The sequence below is a fragment of the Hippoglossus stenolepis genome, chromosome 14 (assembly GCF_022539355.2).
Source record: "Hippoglossus stenolepis isolate QCI-W04-F060 chromosome 14, HSTE1.2, whole genome shotgun sequence".
Lineage (NCBI taxonomy): Eukaryota > Metazoa > Chordata > Actinopteri > Pleuronectiformes > Pleuronectidae > Hippoglossus > Hippoglossus stenolepis.
The window spans coordinates 2810251-2830725 of NC_061496.1; the positions used below are offsets into that span (position 1 = coordinate 2810251).

The 20475-nt window shown below is 43.7% G+C and overlaps 1 protein-coding gene across 1 annotated transcript in view; it reads right to left on the minus strand.

The window, feature by feature from the left end:
- Positions 1-20475, minus strand: part of gmds (GDP-mannose 4,6-dehydratase) — a 140307-nt gene that overhangs the window by 33536 nt on the left and 86296 nt on the right. The window contains exons 8-9 of the mRNA XM_035177347.2: positions 1539-1657; positions 550-646 (exon numbers count right to left, since the gene is read on the minus strand). Of these exons, the coding sequence (XP_035033238.1) occupies positions 550-646; positions 1539-1657 (216 nt within the window). The remainder of the gene's footprint in view (positions 1-549; positions 647-1538; positions 1658-20475) is intronic.

Consider the following 20475-nt stretch of genomic DNA (forward strand, 5'->3'; position numbering starts at 1 on the left):
GGAAACCCGGAAACGATGATGAAGTCACTTGCAAAACGTTTCCAACCCTGAGCAGCTCAACTTTGCCGTGGGTACGAGAGAAGAAATCCCTGCTCGTACTTTTCACCATTGTTCTTTCTCCTTTGTGGTGTTTTTCTGTAACTAAACAACCAACTGCAGAGTGGACAGTCAGCTTCCTGTCTACACCAGCACGTACATGACCGGTGTCATCGTTTTAGTTTTAAAACGTATCAGTATGGATGAAGCCGTGACTCTCTAGAGTCAAATGTACAAATAATAAGCTTGAAAAACACGTCGTCTTTCAACAACAACTCAGACACATGTATAATGTCCTCCTGGCTGCAGCTGCAGCTGTGGGCGTTCAGGCCAGTCATAAAGGTTTTAATGTTATTACTGTAATAAAAAGATATATATGCTCAAACTGGTCATTGACAGAGAGCAGTGAAACCAAATCCAGGGCAGAGCATTATTTCAACAACACCAGACGACACTTACATACATGCACAGTGCACACACACACACACAAACACGGGAAGAAAACTGACTTACCACTTCAGTGGGGCGGAAGTATTTTGCGTGCACCCTCACGTGCACCACCCCCGACTCCTGGCAGCGGCCGATCTCACTCTCATCCTTCCCCTCCCACCTGGAAACAGACAAATCTTTACACGGGGGGGAAACATGTTCCCACAGCTGCTCAAAGATCCAGCTCACGTCTCCCTGATTATTTCTTGTGCGGTTTGTTTCTTTAACGTCTCACTCAGACAAAACATGTCACCTGCCGGACTTTTCTGTTTTTTTTTTCACGATTCTACACAACAGGCATCGTGGACGACGACACACACCTTCACTGACATGCCTGCGTCTTGCAGGACGCAGGAGGGAGGTGAAGGAGAGGTGAGATGGAGGAGGGGAAGTGACAGGAGCCTTGTAATGGGTTTCCAAAACATGGAGGGAATAATACAAACCTCTCTTACAGGCAGAATCAGAAGCTGGGGTTTAAAACCTATTTACATATTAGTCACTTCCGTGGCTTCTTACTAAAGTCAATCTGTTTCATGGTTCATTCGACAGAATACAGAAAACAGCTGCTCGTTTCTATTTCTGCTCGAGTTGGCTTGTTGAAGAGAAGTGACGGACGTGACACTGGAAGAATACAAATAACTCAGGAGACGTAGAAGATGAAAACAAAGCTGAAGACCACAACAGCTTTTTAGGATTCACCAAACATAACAGAATTGTAACTATATCATTTGAAATCTTTTTGTCTCTTCTCATCAGTCATTTGTGAAACACTTTGAACTTTACCTGTGTGAAAGGGGCTGCACACTTTCATTCTGTTTATCTCTGTGACCACATGATGACATTTAATTCAGACTTGAGACTGGAAGTGTCAGTGAAGGCCACCATGTCTGTCCCTGATTCAACAGGTTCTCATTCAAACATGAGACCAACATAGAAAATTCATGGTAACACCGATGTGACAATGTGACTGTGTGTGTCTGTGTGTGTGTGTGTGTGTGTGACTGTGTACTTACACAATAGTCTTCCCCACATGTTTGAAGGCCGCCTCCACAAACTCCCTCACACTGTGCACCTCCCCTGTTGATATGACGAAATCGTCTGGCTCGTCCATTTGCAGCATCAGCCACATGGCCTGAAAGAGACACACACATAGAGGTTAAACCAGCCGACACATCATGAAGACAGTTTGACGCTTCACACTGGACACTGCCCAACTCTGATCCTGATAGACAGGAAGCCAACCTGTGACCTCTGAGCCGGGCGTTCGCCCGTACCTCAGTCCTGACGTCACTGCAAAGGCTCATGGGACACGTACTGTGGGAAAGGAGGACAGAGCACTCCCACAGGCTGAATGTGCTGCTGGCACACACAAAATCACACACGTGGCCACGAGTGCACGTGCGCACATGCACGCAAAACGGATTTGCAGAAAACTGACCTGGTCCAACAGCTTTTAAACACGTCAGTAGCAATATTTGAGATATGATAAACCTGAAGGACTAAAATTACAACATCCTCCAAGCTCCTGACTTGTGCTCATGTGTGACTCTATTTCTAACTGCACAGTGTAGGCAGCAGCAGCAGCAGCAGCAGCAGCATTATTATTATTAGCCTATATACTCCAGTGAAAGCTGATCGTCTGGGTCCCTTAATGGACCCGTGCTCTATATTAAACAGCCAGCGACGGCGTCCCATAATATTTATGGTGAACCAGAGCCAGCAGGTCAGAGCGGCTGATCCCTGGCACGTCCAGCCTGATTAGAGGAGACTCACCAGGGAGACAGGGACAGACAGACGGAGACCGAGAGACAGAGGAAAGCTCATGACTGCTCACGTATAGATAAATTAAATCAGTGAGGACAGAAGGTCCAAGAGCAACAATTTACATTTTTTTTTTGCCTCAACAGAAGTATGTCAGGAGGAAAGCACATCTTTAAAATAATATCTAAAGTTGCATATGTTTGAGATGTTATCCATTCAGTCCGTACTGAATAGTTTCACTTCTTACTGATTCTTGGTTCAGATTCTTGTTGAACTAATCACCTGTTATTCAGGAGGTTTCAGTTTCCATAAAGAATCAGAAATGCCAAGATATTGCGCGAAACTTCACTTTACAAATGCAAAGCAATCTCATTGAGAAAACTGGGGTGTCGGCTTTTAAAATTCTGTCGGACACAGAGAATGTAATGTTTGTAACATGTGTATCATGAATTAAATATTCTATTAGCTCCTGTAAACATCATGTTCAAAATATTTCTGCCTATATAAACACTTACTGTGTGCAGAAAGTCGTGAGTGACCTTGTTGAGGAGGTAAAATGTGACAGGTGCTCACAAACGTTCATGTGAACTGCGTCTCAACACAGACACCTGATGAACTGAAGTGACACCTTTCACTCACTGGTGGTAGTTTTCCATACATACCACCACGACAACATACCTGATGTATGGAAAACTACTCACGCAGTGCACTAGTAACGCTACACACGAGCACCGGTGTGAAACCTCGCTGGTGTTATTCCACACAGTCGAGAGCCGGAGCTGTAATTCAGACCCGACAGCAGGAAGGTGGAGAGTTAGCTTCCTCCGTCTCTGCTCAGGTGACTGCAACTCTCAGCCTGTCTCACATCAGCGCACTTTATTAGCTCCACTTGGATTTGTGTTGAATGGAGTGTGTGTGTGTGTGTCCACGTATTTCACGCCAGATGCATTATGTGTGTTTTATGTGCTAACGTTGGAAAAAGCAGAAGCTGGTTGACTCTGAACGTTTAGCAGATCCTGTGCTCCCTCTGCAATAGTGCACACACACACACACACATACGCACACGTACAAACACACACACGCAAATTTACCAGTAATTAAAATGTATTATATAAAATACATTTTCTATTTTATATCATATATACTGTATATTCCATATTTTATTTGCATCATCATTTTTCTTTGTTATATATTGGTGTTCGAGGAAATGCCAGGATAAAAGTTATGAGAGATCCGAATATGCACAAAAGGTTTAATGTAAATTATCTCCTGAATAAATAACCTTTATTAGATTCTATAAGGAATTAAACTTTAATAGGAACAATCTTCTAGAAACCAGGGATACGGGGAACCGATGCATCGATCAAATGATATTTCGATTTCAGTAGAAAAGACTAATAAAGTGATTTCTCCTCACAAATGAAGTCGTCACACCGCTGTGCAGTAAAGTGCTAATTGCCGTCTCACGCACACTAACAGTGATGGAATGCTCTTCCCGGGGGCGAGGCCGTCCTATCTCAGGATCGTTCAGGGTCACCTGAACGCTCAAGGCTGATGGCTCCCCTGCGCCTGACCTCTGACCTCTCACCCTCTGGCCCCTGATGAACAAACCAGATTCTCACACAAGACGATATCGGCACCTCGAACTAATATTGAAACATCAATGTTCGGTCAGAATCTGTTTCTAATTGTTTCCACATTTTGAGCTTGTTAAAAATGACAGGAAATGTGACATATCTTAGAAAGTCACATTAGTCTGTGGGTCAGATTGTCACTTAACAGATGAGAAGATACGTCAGAAAGTCAACTTCAGATTAGATTACTTTACATTCACTTGAGCTTTTCTGCACCTTTCCTCCCCTGATAAACACATGAAGCAAAGTGGAAAACAACCATAATAGTTGTGAAATTTTAAAATATAAGGATTCTTTTATACATAATTATACACTAAATATCTTTGTTTTGGATGTGACATGATGAGCAATTTAAAGATGCTCCCCTGGGCTCTGAGAAACTGTGGCTACACAAAATGATTTTGCAATAATGTGAATAATAGTTTGTCAAAGCAATAATAAAAATAAAAATAAATATTGAATTATAAAAGAACACACTAAGTCTGGTCTGAGGATTTAATTCACGTCCTGCCGACCCGTCCCTCCTCGGCGCGAGCAGAATGAATTATCACTGGAGTCGGTGAAATATCACCGACACTGACATGGAGGCTGTGAAACTGTTTTGATCGTCTGACTGGCTGATTATTTAAACTTGTAATGAGAAAGACTCTTTTCCTTTCTTTTCCCACCGACCACTCTGATGAATGTGCAGCGTGTAGTAAACTGGACGGCTGCGATGATGGGATTTGGGAAACGCAGTTTGGCTTCTCGTGCTTCCAGAGAAAATGTTTACAGCAGGAGCTGAGTGATACGGCCTCTGCTGATTTTTATCCAGGAAATGTAATAAATAATATTCTGTGTATTTTTTTCTTCTCATTGCGGAGGGAATAAAACTCAGTGAAATCACAGCAGCCGGTGGTTTATTATGAACAGTTGAGGTCGGAGCGCTGGATTTAACATTCCCACGTTTAACTTCTCCTTCTTTTCCTTAAACTCCTCCACACCGCCCCGCCCGTCTTTCCCCTTCCTCCTTTTACCTTTTGCCCCCTTCTCCCTCTTTCTGCCCCTCCACCCCTCCCTCCCTCCCTCGCTCCATCTCTCTCAGGACCGCTCTGCTTCATTAGCTATCTGATAAACGGCGAAGAGGTTCAGCCCTTCACACTGAACCCGCACCTTCCTGTTCACATGGCCACAGGATGACCCCCATCACGCACTCACCGCTCGGCTCCGGCTCCAGAGACAGACACCGACCCCTGCGACCACCCCGAACCCCTCTACCTGAATTATACTCTGACACGAGCACGACGACCAGAGTTCAACTGCTCGGCTTTGTTCAGAGGCTGTAGGAAAACACATCTACACGTCGGTGACATTGTGTATTTATGAGGAGAAGGAAGGTTCCTTATCCGTTATCTGTTTGTGGTGCAAAACAAACTGATTCAAGGGATAAGATGATGAAGTGATACCATACATTTCTTTAGATGTTAGAAAAACAGCTATGAAATATGTAACTCGAATATAGAAACAAACCAATAAAACTGTGATCTTAACCTTGAAGGACTCAGATTTTAAAATCTCTCACTGACAATGATAGGCTGGAACAGCTGTCAATCAAAGGAAACCTGCTGCATCATAACTCTATTATCTTTATCTCTCCTTAACATATAAAATAACAAGAAAATTTAATATATTATTTAGTCTTTAAAGTGGAGAACTTTAAACAACAGCTGCAAAAAACTGTGATTTAATTCGTAACCCTATAAAGATGAAAAAGAAAAAACGTTTGAAGAATCAGCAGATTTAAAGATGAAAACTAAATTAAATAATCGTGATTCAGCAGTAATTTCTAGAGAACAGTTTGGTGTGTGCCACGTTTCTTTTCCTCCTCAAAGTGTATTATATTTAATGTTTTCCATATGTTCGCTGTCAGATAGAACTCGGATAGAGAGCAACCGAAGCTACTGGGCTGCGGGAAAATCCCTGGTACAAACCAAAGTCTGCTGACTCAGAAAACTGCACAGGTCACAAAGTGCACTCTCACCACTGCAGGAAAAAAAGAAACTACAGCCGCTCAGCTCCAGAACCTTTCTATGTGTCTAACTGTTTTTAAATCGCTGTAGATCGGTGTGTCCTCACACAACAGCAGCTCCACGGCTGCTCGTGAAGAAGGTGGACGTTTTCTGACTAAGTTGTTTTAAAAATCAAAGTCCTCTCCTGAAAACAGATCCCGATTCCTCGTCTAAAAAGAGCTGACAAGTCCTAAAAGTTTCTTAGAAAACAAAAAACCAAACCGCCCTTTCAGTAACGACTTATCTCAACCTCCCCCCCCCCCCTGTGCAGCCAGCTGACCTCCCCATCCTCCCTTCTCCCCCCTCTGCGTCTCACCTCCCTCACGGTGCCCCCAGCCTGTGGCGGCCCCACGCTCCTCCGTCTCTGGCTGCTTGACTACAGCTGACATGTGGAATGGCTCACAGTAAACACTTAATGGAGCCGCTATTACGGCCGCAGAAAGCCATCAGCCCCAATCACGGGCTGCTAATGCCATTAACCCCGGGGGTTCACACACGCAAATCTTTATCCCCATGGCAGCAAACACACAGAACGTTTTTTTCTGATTCAGAAAAGACATGAAAAAGCCACGTTAACGTGAAACCACAAATTCTTTAATATGCATGAATCAATTCAAATTCCTCCACAAATTTGAACAGCTGAAACGTGGTAAATAAAACAACGTGCAGAGTGGCACAAACCAGGGCGTCTCCAGTGGGAAACCAGTACGATTTAAGACTTTTTTTTTTTTTTTAAAACCACTGGAAGTGAAGATTAAACTTGCAAAGGAAATATGCATAAAGTAAAACATAAATAAATAATCATCCCCATTGTCCCAAGTTTGAAAAACTTTAACCAACAGTTTGCCTCATTTGACTTCAACCACCACGAGCGCTCGTCATTCTCAAGACAATAAGCGTTTTAACTTGCAATTCCTCAAGTTCGTAAAATCACTAACAGGCCGGATAGAAAGGCATTAGCTAACACGAGAAGCGTAACCAGAGTTGGCGACCTGCAGGGAGTACCCCGCCTCCCGGCTTATGTCGGCTGGGATTGGCTACAGCCCCCCCAACGACTATCGAAGAATGAGTGACACAGATATTTGACGGATTGTTGGATAAACTCAGACAGAAACAGATCAACGACGCAGCACATATCGGAACTAATAACCCTTCTTCTTGGGTTTTTCAGCATCGGGAAACTTTGTGATGACATCCCCTAAAAACAGATGATGCATCTTATCTGAATTTATTAATTTTTTAAGGCCCTTTATTTGTAAAATTGCGAGGACCCAGATAAATGGATTGTCTGCCTTTAATTTCTAATCCCCGAACACCACCTGAGTCTGTCGGAATCGCTGCGGCTTTCCCGACAGGCGGTGCATTCCTTCAGATTTACCATCGGGCCCTGATGGAAGCGCAGAGCGTTTCATTGAGGCCGCACTCTTCCCCACTACAGAGCTCGAGCAGAGCTGGCTTTTCCAGATCATTTGTAGCTTAAGAGGTTCTCAGCTCTGTTCCACAACATGCTTGCACAGCTGCCAGACAAGAATGTCAAAGACTGAAAAATAAGAAGAAAAGTGTTCTCATTCTGGCGAGGGCCAGAGGGAGAGGCTTGGATCGGAGCAGACGCCGCTCCAGCCCGGGCCCGCCTCATACCACTGATAATGAGATTAATGACCTGCACTCACAGCCGCGATACAACACATTTGGGTGAATGTTAAAAGCCACAGCGCTGCACGACGTCACATCCCGCCTTAAACATGCTCTCGCTCATGAACGTCACACGTCGGCGTTATCAGCTGGTCTGTTTGGGACCCACATCCATCAAGGCCACGACTTCCCGGACACACTGGCAATCACCTGCAGCCATCTTGCTCCGAGATTAGGCAAATAGTATTGAAATGACGAGTTCAGAGTGACCTGGGCCCCGGCACTGATCCCAGAGGCCAGATAACCTCTCACCACTGTACATGTTTACATACGACTATATTTAACTTCCTATAACTCTTATTTCTAACTGCGTCTTTATTTGCATCACAGCAATTCAGAGAATGACGAGGACGCCACGGAACTTCCTCTAAGTTCTCCTACGCAGATCTCCATCTCGATTCACATGTCAGTTCCTAAAACTCGGCCAATGGTCGAAACTGAAATTAATCATTGGTTGTATAACACGATAAAACAACGACCTGGAACAGAATCTAATTTATGAAATAAAGCTCAGTGTCGGATGATGATAAATAAATAAAGACACAAACGAAGTACAAATACAATATGTAGTACAAATACAATATCTCCAAAATATATTTTTGCCGCCTAAGTCAACAAATGTACAAATCAAGGTTCTAATGCTTCATATCTTTAAAATACTTTATAAAGCCTAACAAATCATGTACTGTACTTTATGGAAATATTATTACACAACACTGCACAAACCATCTATGGAGTTAATGTCCTTCACATAGTGATGCAGCACATGTCTTATGTGTTTGATACAAGCGACTTAGGACTATTGTATGAAAAGATGTTGCATGAAGCAGTGTTTCCTTTGACATCACGTTTGGTCTCTGGTGATCGCCCTTAACAACGGATCAACACAGAAAACCATGTTTCTCTACGTGAGCCTGCACACACGTTCAGTCTGAGGCCCAGTGACTAAGTCCTGCCACCATTATGAACCAGTTCAGATAGACGAGCAGGTAAAAACAACATTCAAAGGAACCCTAATCTAAAACGATGACGGCGGTCTGTGTACCGGCCACAGGGACCAGATATCAAGTTGGAAAGCACATTAAAAAGCCCTGAAACACAAACTGGTGGGCGAACATTCCTCGAGTTCCTGAGTGGAGAACTTTCCAACAAATGACTTTTCCTTTCCAACATATTTTATGTGACTTTACTCAGTTATGTTTGATCGCCATCTCCCTGCTCGTATAAGGACTGGGCTCTTTTCTTTTTTTTTTTTTTTGGTTCTGTGTCTGCCTTCGTCCCCACTGGTCTCCCAGTGAGTCAGAGAAAGGCCAGGGGTGGATTGCGCGCGGCCACAGACCAAACCAGACCAAACCGGGACAGGCCAAACAAGGCCCCAGACCGGGGGCCGCCGGAGCCATGTCGCTCCGGACAAGGTTTTCTAACTCTGCTCTGCGTAAACTTCCACAAACAACCCAAATCGTTCAAGTTAGCTCAACACACTGTTAACACACATACACGCAGATACTCAAAAAACACACACACACATGCATTCACAAGCACACACAAGCACACACACACACACACACACACACACACACACACACACACACACACACACACACACACACACACACACACACACACACACACACACACACACACACACACACACACACACACACACACACACACTCACACACACACACACACACATTCACAAGCACACACACGCCGCTAACTTTCCCAGGCTCCACCTCAGGGAGCACACATCATCCAAACTGCTGCTATGGAGCTGTGATTTTTAGCAGAACAGCTTTTTTTCCCCCTTCTTTTACCGAACGCCCTATTTTTAGAGATGGCTGAAATTATTAAACTCCCCTTCACCCTTCCCCAACACACACACACTCACACTCACACACACACACTCACTCACACACACTCCTTATTCTCCTCCCACAGACCCTCCTTCGTTTTCTCCGGTTCTGTTTTGACCAAAAAAGTCAGACTGCAGCGCTTTTTCCCTCGTCACACACAGACTGTCTGAACGCGGCGCTGAAGACAGACGAGGTTATATTTACAGTCTGACTTCACTCTGGACGCACACGTAACGCGTCCGTGATGACGCAGGGATGGCCGCACCTCGGCGTTGTCTGCTTCGTTTCTGCTGGCCGGGGCCACAGGGAAGTGGTCAACCTCAGAGGACGCTGTGTCACAGAGTCTGACAGAGGAGGGAGACTTGAGTCAATTACAGCGAGTCCCAGAACAGTTCGGTCACACCGTGGGTTTTAAATCACAACTGTGTCCGGTGGAAAGTCGACTTAGAGGAGCCTGAACGATATTTGGGAACTGATGCTGATACTAGAGAATTCAATTTTTTTTTCATTTTGATGACACATGTAAACCTGACAGGCTTGTTTCAGGGATTAGTAAGAGAAAGACAGAAGATGTTCTCTTTGCATCTGTCAACAACACAAAACCTCAAACAAACACAACCACTGTTCATTGTTGGCACTCACACAATGACACAGTCATCACACTATTGATCTGTAACAGGTTTAACTTGTAATAAAACTGGGGTTTCATTCTGACAAGTTCTAAAACACAATAGAATGATACGAATTTCAGATTCTGCTGCCGGTTTGTGTCTTTATTAGCATCTGTAGCTGTAATCTAAGGGCTTTTCCTGCAATATATTGATTATACATTTGATAATTTGTCAATAAACTGCATTTATCAAGCACTTTTCTGATCTTAATGACTCACACACACACAAAACGCGATTCTATTTGTGGCGCTTTGTTTATCAGTCATGCATCTCATTGACACGCTGCCATCGGAATTTGTGGTGGACGAGCTGGGAATCAAACTACCATCCCTTAGATTAGTGGACAAACTCTACGTCCTGATCCACAGCCGCTCCATGATGCAAAGTCCGAAAGACGTCAAGGAAAACGAGATTCCTCTCGCCCACCTCGAGCTGAATCATCCATCTGCACCCACTCCTCTGATAGTATCAGTGTTTGTTCATCTAAACATAGCCGCATGCACGGGGAAGTCCACAAACACACACACACACACACACACAGACACACACACTTGAACTTGGCTGTGACCTCTGGCTGTATGAACAGTCCGGCCTCAGGAAACAATCTGTCCATGTTTTAACCCGAGGGTGGGAGAGGGGTGGGGGGGGAGTCCCATAAAGACTGTCATTCACTATTTAGAACTAAAACACATGCTGAAAAAGTAAATCGTCCATGCATGCACACACACATAAACACAGTCGCACACACAGAGGCTGGGCCCGGCTCCATACACTGTGGACAGAGCAGCTGATTCTTGGAGCCAATAGAGTAATTTTTACACCGTGAGAACATGAGAAACACATTTCTCAAAGGAGCCCTCTCATTTGGTGTGGGTGTGTTACCATTTTTGGGGGGGAACGAGGGGCAGGAACACACACACACACACACACACACAAATATCCACAGACACCAGTCAAGTCACGTTAAATATAGCCGCTACATGCTAATCTGTCATTGCTGGGTTATGAATAGGCAGCGACCGGAGCTAAATAGGATGTGAAAGGTGTTTAAAATAGAGACTTCAGACTTTCTGGACTGCATTTAATGTACTGTAACCCACTATCACACACACACACAGACACACACAGACACACATCCTCGGCTGTCAGAGAGAGGGAATCAAAACCCAGCGGATCGAGTGATGTTGGGCCAGAAAAGCTGTGTATTTATTTTGCCGTCTTTGAAGAGGCAGGAAGAGAAACAAGCATCAGCAGGAAGAGGAGGAGGGCGATGAAGCAACTGATTCTTTACATGTTTCTTATATATCTGTCAGCGTTCAGCGGAAAAAAAACTTGGCTCAGACTTTCAGGTCTAATTTTAAACATTTATTGAACGTGATGAAAATTAATGTCATCTGACTTTGATTACAAATCACTGTGTTTTTTTTTTATATGGAGCAGTGAACTGTCCTGTGTGTGAAACGCACAAAACAAGACACAAGCAACATGTGTGTACGTTGTGTTATCAGAGATCGTGTGATGCGATTGGCCGACAGTCCGACAGCAGGAGACAGATACGGTTTGTGTGGGAGGCTGCGATATTTTCAGTCTGTCTAAGAAATCTGAAAACAGATAATGACATGGGAAACTGGAGTCAGACAGACCAGATGATACGATCAGCGATATTTGTTTGTTTGTGTGTCGAAGAGCAGAAAGAGACAGAGCTTCCGTGGACGTCGTCTGAGAGGGTTTAAGTGAGAAAGCAGAAGCAGCGGGGAGAGAGAGAGAGACAGAGAGAGAGAGAACTGTACGTGTGTCAGTCCAAACTGTCTCAGTGAAGTGAATTTCCAGACGTCCTTGTCGGGCTGAGTTTGAACTCTGACCCAGAGGCACATGACCCCCCCGACCTCAAGGCTGAACCTGGGAGAGGCAACTGCTAGAAGGAGACTCTGTTTACACGCCGAACCGACCTGAATGCAGATCACGCTCATAAACGTTCCACCGCCTCCGGTTCGTCACTCAGAACAATGTCTGCTTTCCTCTTCACAGTTCTACAGTGTGTGTGTGTGTGTGTGTGTGTGTGTGTGTGTGTGTGTGTGTGTGTGTGTGTGTTGTGTGTGTGTGTGTGTGTTGTGTGTGCGCTCAGTCTCTCTGCTCAGAATATGTTTCCAGCCGCGGTGATCTCACATGAGATGCTATCGGCCTGTTTACCGTTTCCCTGCTCCCCCGCGGCCACTACAGCGCTTACAAATTGGACAATCAAGAGCAGGTGTGTGTATGAAATTCAAATCTGCGTGTGTGTGTGTGTGTGTGTGTGTGTGTGTGCGTGTGTGTGTGTGTGTGTGTGTGTGTGTGTGTGTGTGTGAATGACTTCAACAGCCCAGTTCAGGTTTTATAGAACTACATCCTCTCCCTGGCGTTGGAGCAGAGTCACTCCTCCCCGGGTGGAAAGCAGGGTGCAGCCTGTAAACTTTAACAGTATTTTGTCACATATTTAAGAAAGCTGTTAGTGTATTTATGGAAGTGCACGGTGGGACGCCGTCGAAACGAGGGGCCATGTTGGATTGATTAAGCCGGGGAGGGACCGCAGGTCAGTAATCATGTGACACTAACAGTTTGGAGAGCACTTTGTTTTAAAGCTCACTGTGGAGAGCGATGACATGAACCAATTCAGGCCTCATTCATTTCATTATTAAAAGGGACTATTGGAAAGTTACTGCAGCTGTTCACTCATATATATATATCGTAACCGTATTGCATCGTATCAATCTATCTTTCCTTTCACTTTTTTGCCTCTCTACTAAAGTTGAAATGCTAACCAGCCCCGGCCCATCTCGTCACTTTCCAGTAAGGACTCGATGTAGCGTCACGTCTGCGCTGAAGAAGTAGTTCTGCTCAGAGGATGAACTATAAGCTCTTGCAAATCATTTATGGCTGATGCTCTTGGTGATTAATCATCACCACCCGTTTCCAGAAACACTTTCCAAAGAGGCCATGTTTAGCATCAAGAAAAATCACAAAATTTTAAATCCGTGCTCATCATATTGTAGAGTATTCTGTGATCCAGGACAGGCAGATTCATCAGTGAGACTGATGCTGTCTCCCAGTGGCTTAGTTCTCTCTTATCTCACAGCAAGAAAGTCCAGGTTTCGGACAGACACAGGCCAAGACTTCACGATTATCTCATGTTTGTGAAAGTTTCCTTTCATTGCTCCAAACCCAAAGCATCCAAACTCAATAAAAACAATGCTACATCTTTATCCCATCAGTCTTTGACTTTCTGGCAACACAGGACGAATGACGTCTGACATGGTCAAAAGAGCGAAGCAGCTAGTTTAAGTTCTTGTCCATTTGTTCGCCAATTGCCTGCCTAAGTGAAACCACTTCATGATCTTTCTTTAACTTTAACCAAATTAACACTTTTCACATGTGGATAATGAAGAGTTTGTTCAAAGTAAATAAATCAATGTTCTGTTTGACGAGTTGTTGGCCTGATCTTCATAAACTGAGACAACAGAGATAAAGAGGAGAGTGAAGGGGGAGAGGTGCCGGTTGGCGAGATGTTCGGGTTCTTTGGGGACAGCTGGGAAACTGCACATTCATCACTCTCACAAAACATAGAAATGGGCACAACATAATATTTTCAAAACAGATAAAATCCCCGTCCATCCTCTGTCCTCTTTATCTCTCGTCGGAGCTACTGTTGATTCATTACCGTTATCTGACCAGTGCAGCAGGAGCGGCACAAACACAACTACACACACACACCACACACACACACACATCACTATTTCCTGAAAACTCACGCTAAGTTTCCTGTGGGAATTTGTTTTGAAATCAGCTAATCTGCTTTCACCTGCTGCTGCCGCCGCCGGCCTCATCCTCACGTCACCGACACATCACTCACACAGACGTCCCAGAGAGGGAGAGAGAGAGAGAGAGAGAGAGAGAGAGAGAGAGAGAGAGAGAGAGAGAGAGAGAGAGATGAACTGATGGAAGATGGATAAGAAGCAGTGGAATTAAGTGAAGGAGAGAGAGAGCGCAGGTGGTTTTATAAACGTGGAGATGAGCGAGCCACACCCAGGCGATCGGGACCTGAATGCTTGAATGCTTGAAATGAGGAAGTGATATCAGGTATAACTGTAACTGAACTGACACTCTGGTTATGTTCCGACACCACATGTAATCATGTATAGTAATTATGGTTTGATGACAGATAATCACTGACAATTAAAACGTGTCATCACCTTGGCCGGGATTTTGATTTCACACTTAATAAATTTGTTTTTTATTTCCCATAATGCTTTAGTACTGAAACACATTACAGTTGTTTCAATGAAATTTACAGGTTTTTTGTAAAATTCCATTTCTTTCACCTTAACTAAATAATTAGTAATTTTTACACATTCAATTAATTTCCTTTTAATTTTATCTTAAAATCCTAAAAGCTGCCACATTCTTTCATATACCTTTATGTAAAAGAATTTTCACAAATTCATCAACGATTCACTGTCAAAGATATATATTTTAAAAAGGAATTAAAAACATTGATATTATATGTTGATATCATAGTAGATATTATAATGGCACCTATAGGTTCTTGTTTGGGTCAAAAGTTGAGTAGTTTTCCCGTAATCCTTGCTGACGCATTAAAATCTAATTTGCAGTTAAAAAGTTGAAGGAATTAATCGTCCTGGACATTAAACTGTGACGTGTCCAGATGTGCACGGCCTCTCGCCCACTGTCAGGGCTCTGGATTGGCTCCAGCCGCCCTGTGACCCTCGAAGAATAACCCGTATAAATGACGGATGACTTTATGGATGAACGGTTGGAGATATAAAAATCTCCCTTGGCTGCATTGGAGTTCAGCCTTGGTGCCCATTGACTCTATGGTTTCATCTCTCTCTGTAAACTGCTGCGGCTGGAAAATCGACACCGATGCCAAACCCAACGAGGATATTTGTGTTAAAGTTAAATTTCACGCTGTGCTGCGAACTCGTCTCGAACAGAGGAGGTTAACGTTGACTGACAAGCAGGGAAATCAAACAGAAACGTAAATCTCTTCACAGGGACTTCGCCGGTGACTCTTTGCTTAGATGAGCTGTATTATAATTGGATAATAGTTAATTAACTTCATGCATTCACGCGCACACACGCGCACACACACACACACACACACACACACACACACACACACACACACACACACACACACACACACACACACACACACACACACACACACACACACACACACACACACACACACAGTGTTATCAGCCGGGGGACCGGATCAGATGAGAGCGGTGTCCCTGTTGATTCGGGGCCGATAACATCAGGACATTAACACACACACTCAAGGACAAATGACAGAAAAGGCCGAGCGATTATGAGTCAATGTCATCAAAACAATCCACATGGTCGCTCCGCAGCAGCGCACAAAACACACACACACACAGAGCACACACACACACAGGTTCTCTGAGCCCATCAGAGGTGTGTGTGTTTTTTGAAATGTTCATGCAATGTGCCCAGTGTGTGAGATAAGACAGGAGTAGTGTAAACATTGGAGGTGTGTGTGTGTGTGTGTGTGTGTGTGTGTGTGTGTGTGTGTGTGTGTGTGTGTGTGTGTGTGTGTGTGTGTGTGTGTGTGTGTGTGTGTGTGTGTGTGTGTGTGTGTGTGTGTGTGTGTGTGTGTGTGTATTGAATGCAGTGCCTCCACATGTTGAGCATAGGAAACAGATGCCTCACCCTGGCTGTAAGAAAGAGAGAGAGAAAGAGATAGAGGGAGGGAGGGAGAGAGAGTATGTGTTTGTACTGGAGCTTTTCAGGAGGGACTCCTCAGACTTGTGGCTGTTGTTCCACAGCCAGACGACCCCAGAGGGGTACACGGATAATAAAGCAGCGCCGAAGTTCGGCCATTTTCAGTGGTTCACGCTGACCTTTGCAAATTCTTCACATATGGCAATCTGGGCGTCAAAGGTTCTCATAGTCTGAACTTTTACCCTTTGGAATACAGAGGGAAAGTAATATGGTACAGTAGCTGTGCGGAGTTAACTCAGAGCAGCTCCAGCTGACGGAGAGGACCTCCTGCTCGGCTGTACAGACGCTTCAGGCCCAGTTTGTTTCCACTGGTGACACCGCGATACACTCACACACTCAATTATCTGTGGACGTTTTCCTACATGAAACTCCGTGTGGGTTTTTTCAATGTTTGACAGTAAGGTGTTATTACAGCTGCACTCATATCAATAAGGGTTCATAGAAATATAAGAAACGTTCATTATAATTCACCAGGAACACAAAGCTGCAGCAACCATAACACACAACATTACCCACAGGCTCAACACAACTGGACAAACTGTTATTATGAATCTGTCTTTTCCCTCGTCCCTGTCTCCCTCTGTCTCCCTCTCAGTTCTCCTCACTCCCTCGTTCGACATGTTCCTTCCCACCAGCTCTGCCCTGCTCCCAACAAACTAAATGGACCCATCCCAGTGACGGTGCCTGAGGGTGCACTAACCTTGGCCCTGCACTTCTGCTCCAGCCCTTCCTGTGGAGCTGCAGAGGGAGTCACTGCAGGAAGTCCTCCTCTCACAGGACAGCCCTCTTCCTCTTGAGAAGGAGGGAAGAGGGTGAAACAATCACAGGGCTGGACTGGTAAATATCAGGGTGCCCACTACAATGGAGAGAATAGAACCCCCACAGGTTCTAAGGCAGCGGCGCCATGATGGTGGATGGTGGTGTTTGTGGAATACAACCATATAGTTCAACTTTAAAAAATAACTTTTTTTGATTTGCAGCAAATTCCATGTATGATGCTGTCAAACTTTATGTAAAACTTGTTTTCTATTACTACCATCTTCTGTTTTTTCTGTTTTCTGTTATACTGTGAAAATGGTTTTGAAGCATAAACATGATGCTGGTGTGTTCCTGTGAGTCCAGAGTCCAGCTGGTCCAGTAAAGAGAGGAGCTCCAGCTGGGGCACGGTTAAAGCTCAGGGAACTGAACCTAAACTCAGCGTAATGCAGCGAGAGGAAAGGTGAGGGCAGCGAACAGGTGGGTGGTCACGTGTTCGATGCCAGGATGTTGTGTATGCCAATACATTTTATGCCGAAAACCTCATTGTTTTCTCATCACGGTCGAGTGCAACTTCTGTCAAACTCTCTGCACTGCTGCATAAATCAGTGGAGCTACTTAATACTTGGTCTGCCACCGCTGGCTGAAGGCACTGGCACCTACAGCCGCCGAGTTTCCAGCATTTCAGCTGTATGAGCATGCATAAACATTCTGAGTAATGAAAACGTGAAGGCCCCTCCACACACACACACACACTGCACAACACACACGTTAAAACTGACGTTAGACCAAACTATAAAGTCCTTCCACCCGTGAAGTAACACAGGGTTAAATAATTCATCTCTGCACCCAGCCCCTGAACAATAGAGCCAGTGTGATCCGAGGTATGTACGATTGAAAAAAAAAATCTGTCATTCTCATTCACTTTCTCTTTCCCCCAACACAAAACACACACTCGCTCCGTCTCTCAACCACATGTTATTGTGCAAAAAAAACCCCTCAGAACGTAGACAAACACATCCACACACAAGCTGGAACACTTGACTGCAGCCTTCGATGCGAAAAAAGCTCCGAAAGGCACAGGAAACAAAAGCACTTTCTGTGCGCGAGCGACAGTTGGCAGCGAGCTCGGCGCAGAACAAACGACAGGAGTGTTTTGAATTTCCCCCCCAGGCCCAGTCGCTGAGACTTAGTGGGAAATATTTTCCTTCCTATCACACACACACAATTGCCTGAGGGTGTTTCCCTGAATCTAAATATTCAAAGAATCCTTTGTTTTGATAAGATAACAGTTTAGACTCAGAGGGAGGCAGCGGCTTGAGTGAGGCACTAATGCAACAACAACAATGGCTCTTTATGTATCAGTGAACTGTGATAAGGCCTCTTCTCGTCGTCAGTACGTGTTGTGCTGACTTTACTATACACGCAGACGATTATTCCTCGGTATCCCTCAGTTTCTTTCGTCTCTCACTGCAACTTACATACGGCACTTACATCCTCCACACATCCTGCAGCCGGGATCACATCGACGGGTCGAGTTAATTCACCGAAAACCAAACTGATGTTAGGGAAACAAAACAAAGCCACTGGAACAGTTTCACAATATGATAACGATTTGAGCTCCGGGTTTCTGCAGGCTTCAACAAAGCAAATTTAAGACTTTTTAAGACCTTAGGTATCAGTTATCATTTCAATGTTTGTCTGGTTCGTTTTAATATCTGTATCGTTTAGAAAGAGCTGCAGCACACAGCAACATTAGAAAACGATTCATGCATCCAGAACATTTCTATTAAAATTATAATATGTATTTTAAACTGCGACAGAAACAGCATTAGATCAATGTTAACATAATTCAGAATCAATTCCATTTTATTTGGGATTTTTATCTCTAAATCAGAACATAAATAACCTGAAGGCATTTTACATAGTAATGTCGAGACCTTACAATATTACAGAGAAACCACAAGAAACCTCATATTTTAATATATTGAAGACTTTTTTAAGACCTAAATTAATTTTACTTTTCCAGATTATTAAATTCTGGACTTTTTTTAGGCACAGCAGAAACATTGTGATCTACACAACCTGTTACCGTTAAGCACTGGTTCACTTTATAAACATGTGCAGCTATGAAACTATTATTTCCTTTGTGATTTATGCAAAAGCAAAAACTCAAACAGACGATAAAATAGAGGGTTTGAGAGGTGATGTAAAGACCTTTAACAAGGCTTTAAAAAATATATATATATTTTCTTTACAATATACTTTTTAAAATACAAAGTGTTTTCGATGCAGAGCTCTAATGAGAGAAATACTGTTATGATACATTAACTGTCGTCCGTCACAGACTAAAAGTTGAGCATTCAGTTCACTAATCAATTAAATATTCAATGTTTGATATTGCTGTTATTTGAACAATGGATAATTAAGTTTAGTAGTTTTCCTCAGCTCTGTGGAGTCTTAACCTTTTTAATTTATTGTTCTATTCACTCTCAACATTTTCATAAACCTCGTCTGACGCTGCAGTCGTTTTCAGTTCAAACGACCGGGAGTCCGGTAGCGACCGGCCGGTGAAAACAACGCAGAGAGAAGCAGAATATTTTCACTCAAGTGATCAAAGCTGAGCTGAAAGGAGAAAGATTCTGGACACGGGAAAGAAACACACAACATTGACTGAATAATGAAGCTGCTTCATGACTGCAGGATGTGAACTGTGTCTAGAAACAGCAAAGGGCCGAAAAAACCCATCACTGCAAGTAAAAGCTCAGACATCAGAAAAGTCGTGCTCATAAAGAGAGTTTTTACATTTTAATGTTGAAGCTTTTCATTTATTTATGTCTTTTATATGTAGTTTAACATCGTATCACTTTTTATATGATGATTATATGGTTTAATGTAAAATAATTAACTGTAATGTAAATACACTTTTTCACTCAAGTGAGTAAAAACTATAATATTTCCCAGTGAAACTTAACGCTGTTTAATAAGAATATTACCCTATGTATTTTTTTATTAAACAGTACTAAAGCCCTGTTAATTCCCCTTTGACTTTATAGTTTGGTCACAGACTTTGTACGACCTGCTTTTGGCAATTCATTTAATTTTGATAATGCAATTAGAGCAGTTTTATTTTTAAAAATAAAGAGGGAAGCAGATGGAGGAAGAACAGAGGAACAAAGATCAGATCTGGACGGGGTTAACCTCCACTGGACCCTGCAGGTGGGTGGTATACATCCAGACCAGCTTCTTTACATACTTCACTTAATACCTCGTTAAAAGCCAATTAGGCAAAATAATAATCCACGCCAAATTAAACAGAAACTCACAATCTGCAGCTCTGCCTTCTACCAAAATAAAAATGAAAGGAGATCATTTTGAACAAAGGAAATATGAGCTCAACTAACTTTTTTTTTTTTCTTCTCCTCAGCGTGTATGTGTCCGTGTGTCTGAGCAGAGACGCTGGTTCCCAGGCTCGTGGACCACCGGAGAGAGCGGGTCGAGCTCGGAGGCTGTAAAAGCCCCAGGCGCTGTCAGAGAGACGAGCTGAGAGTCCAGAACTGGACCGGCTCCTCTTTCAGTGGGTCAGTTTATGTGACAAACACTGGGGGCCATGTGTGAAATACAAGGGAGGCTAATTGCTGGAATTCCAGCAGCCTCAGCGAATAAAGCAAGTGGCCATAAAAGCACATGGTAGTGATTAGGCCACACTGATAAGCATCTACAGTATGTT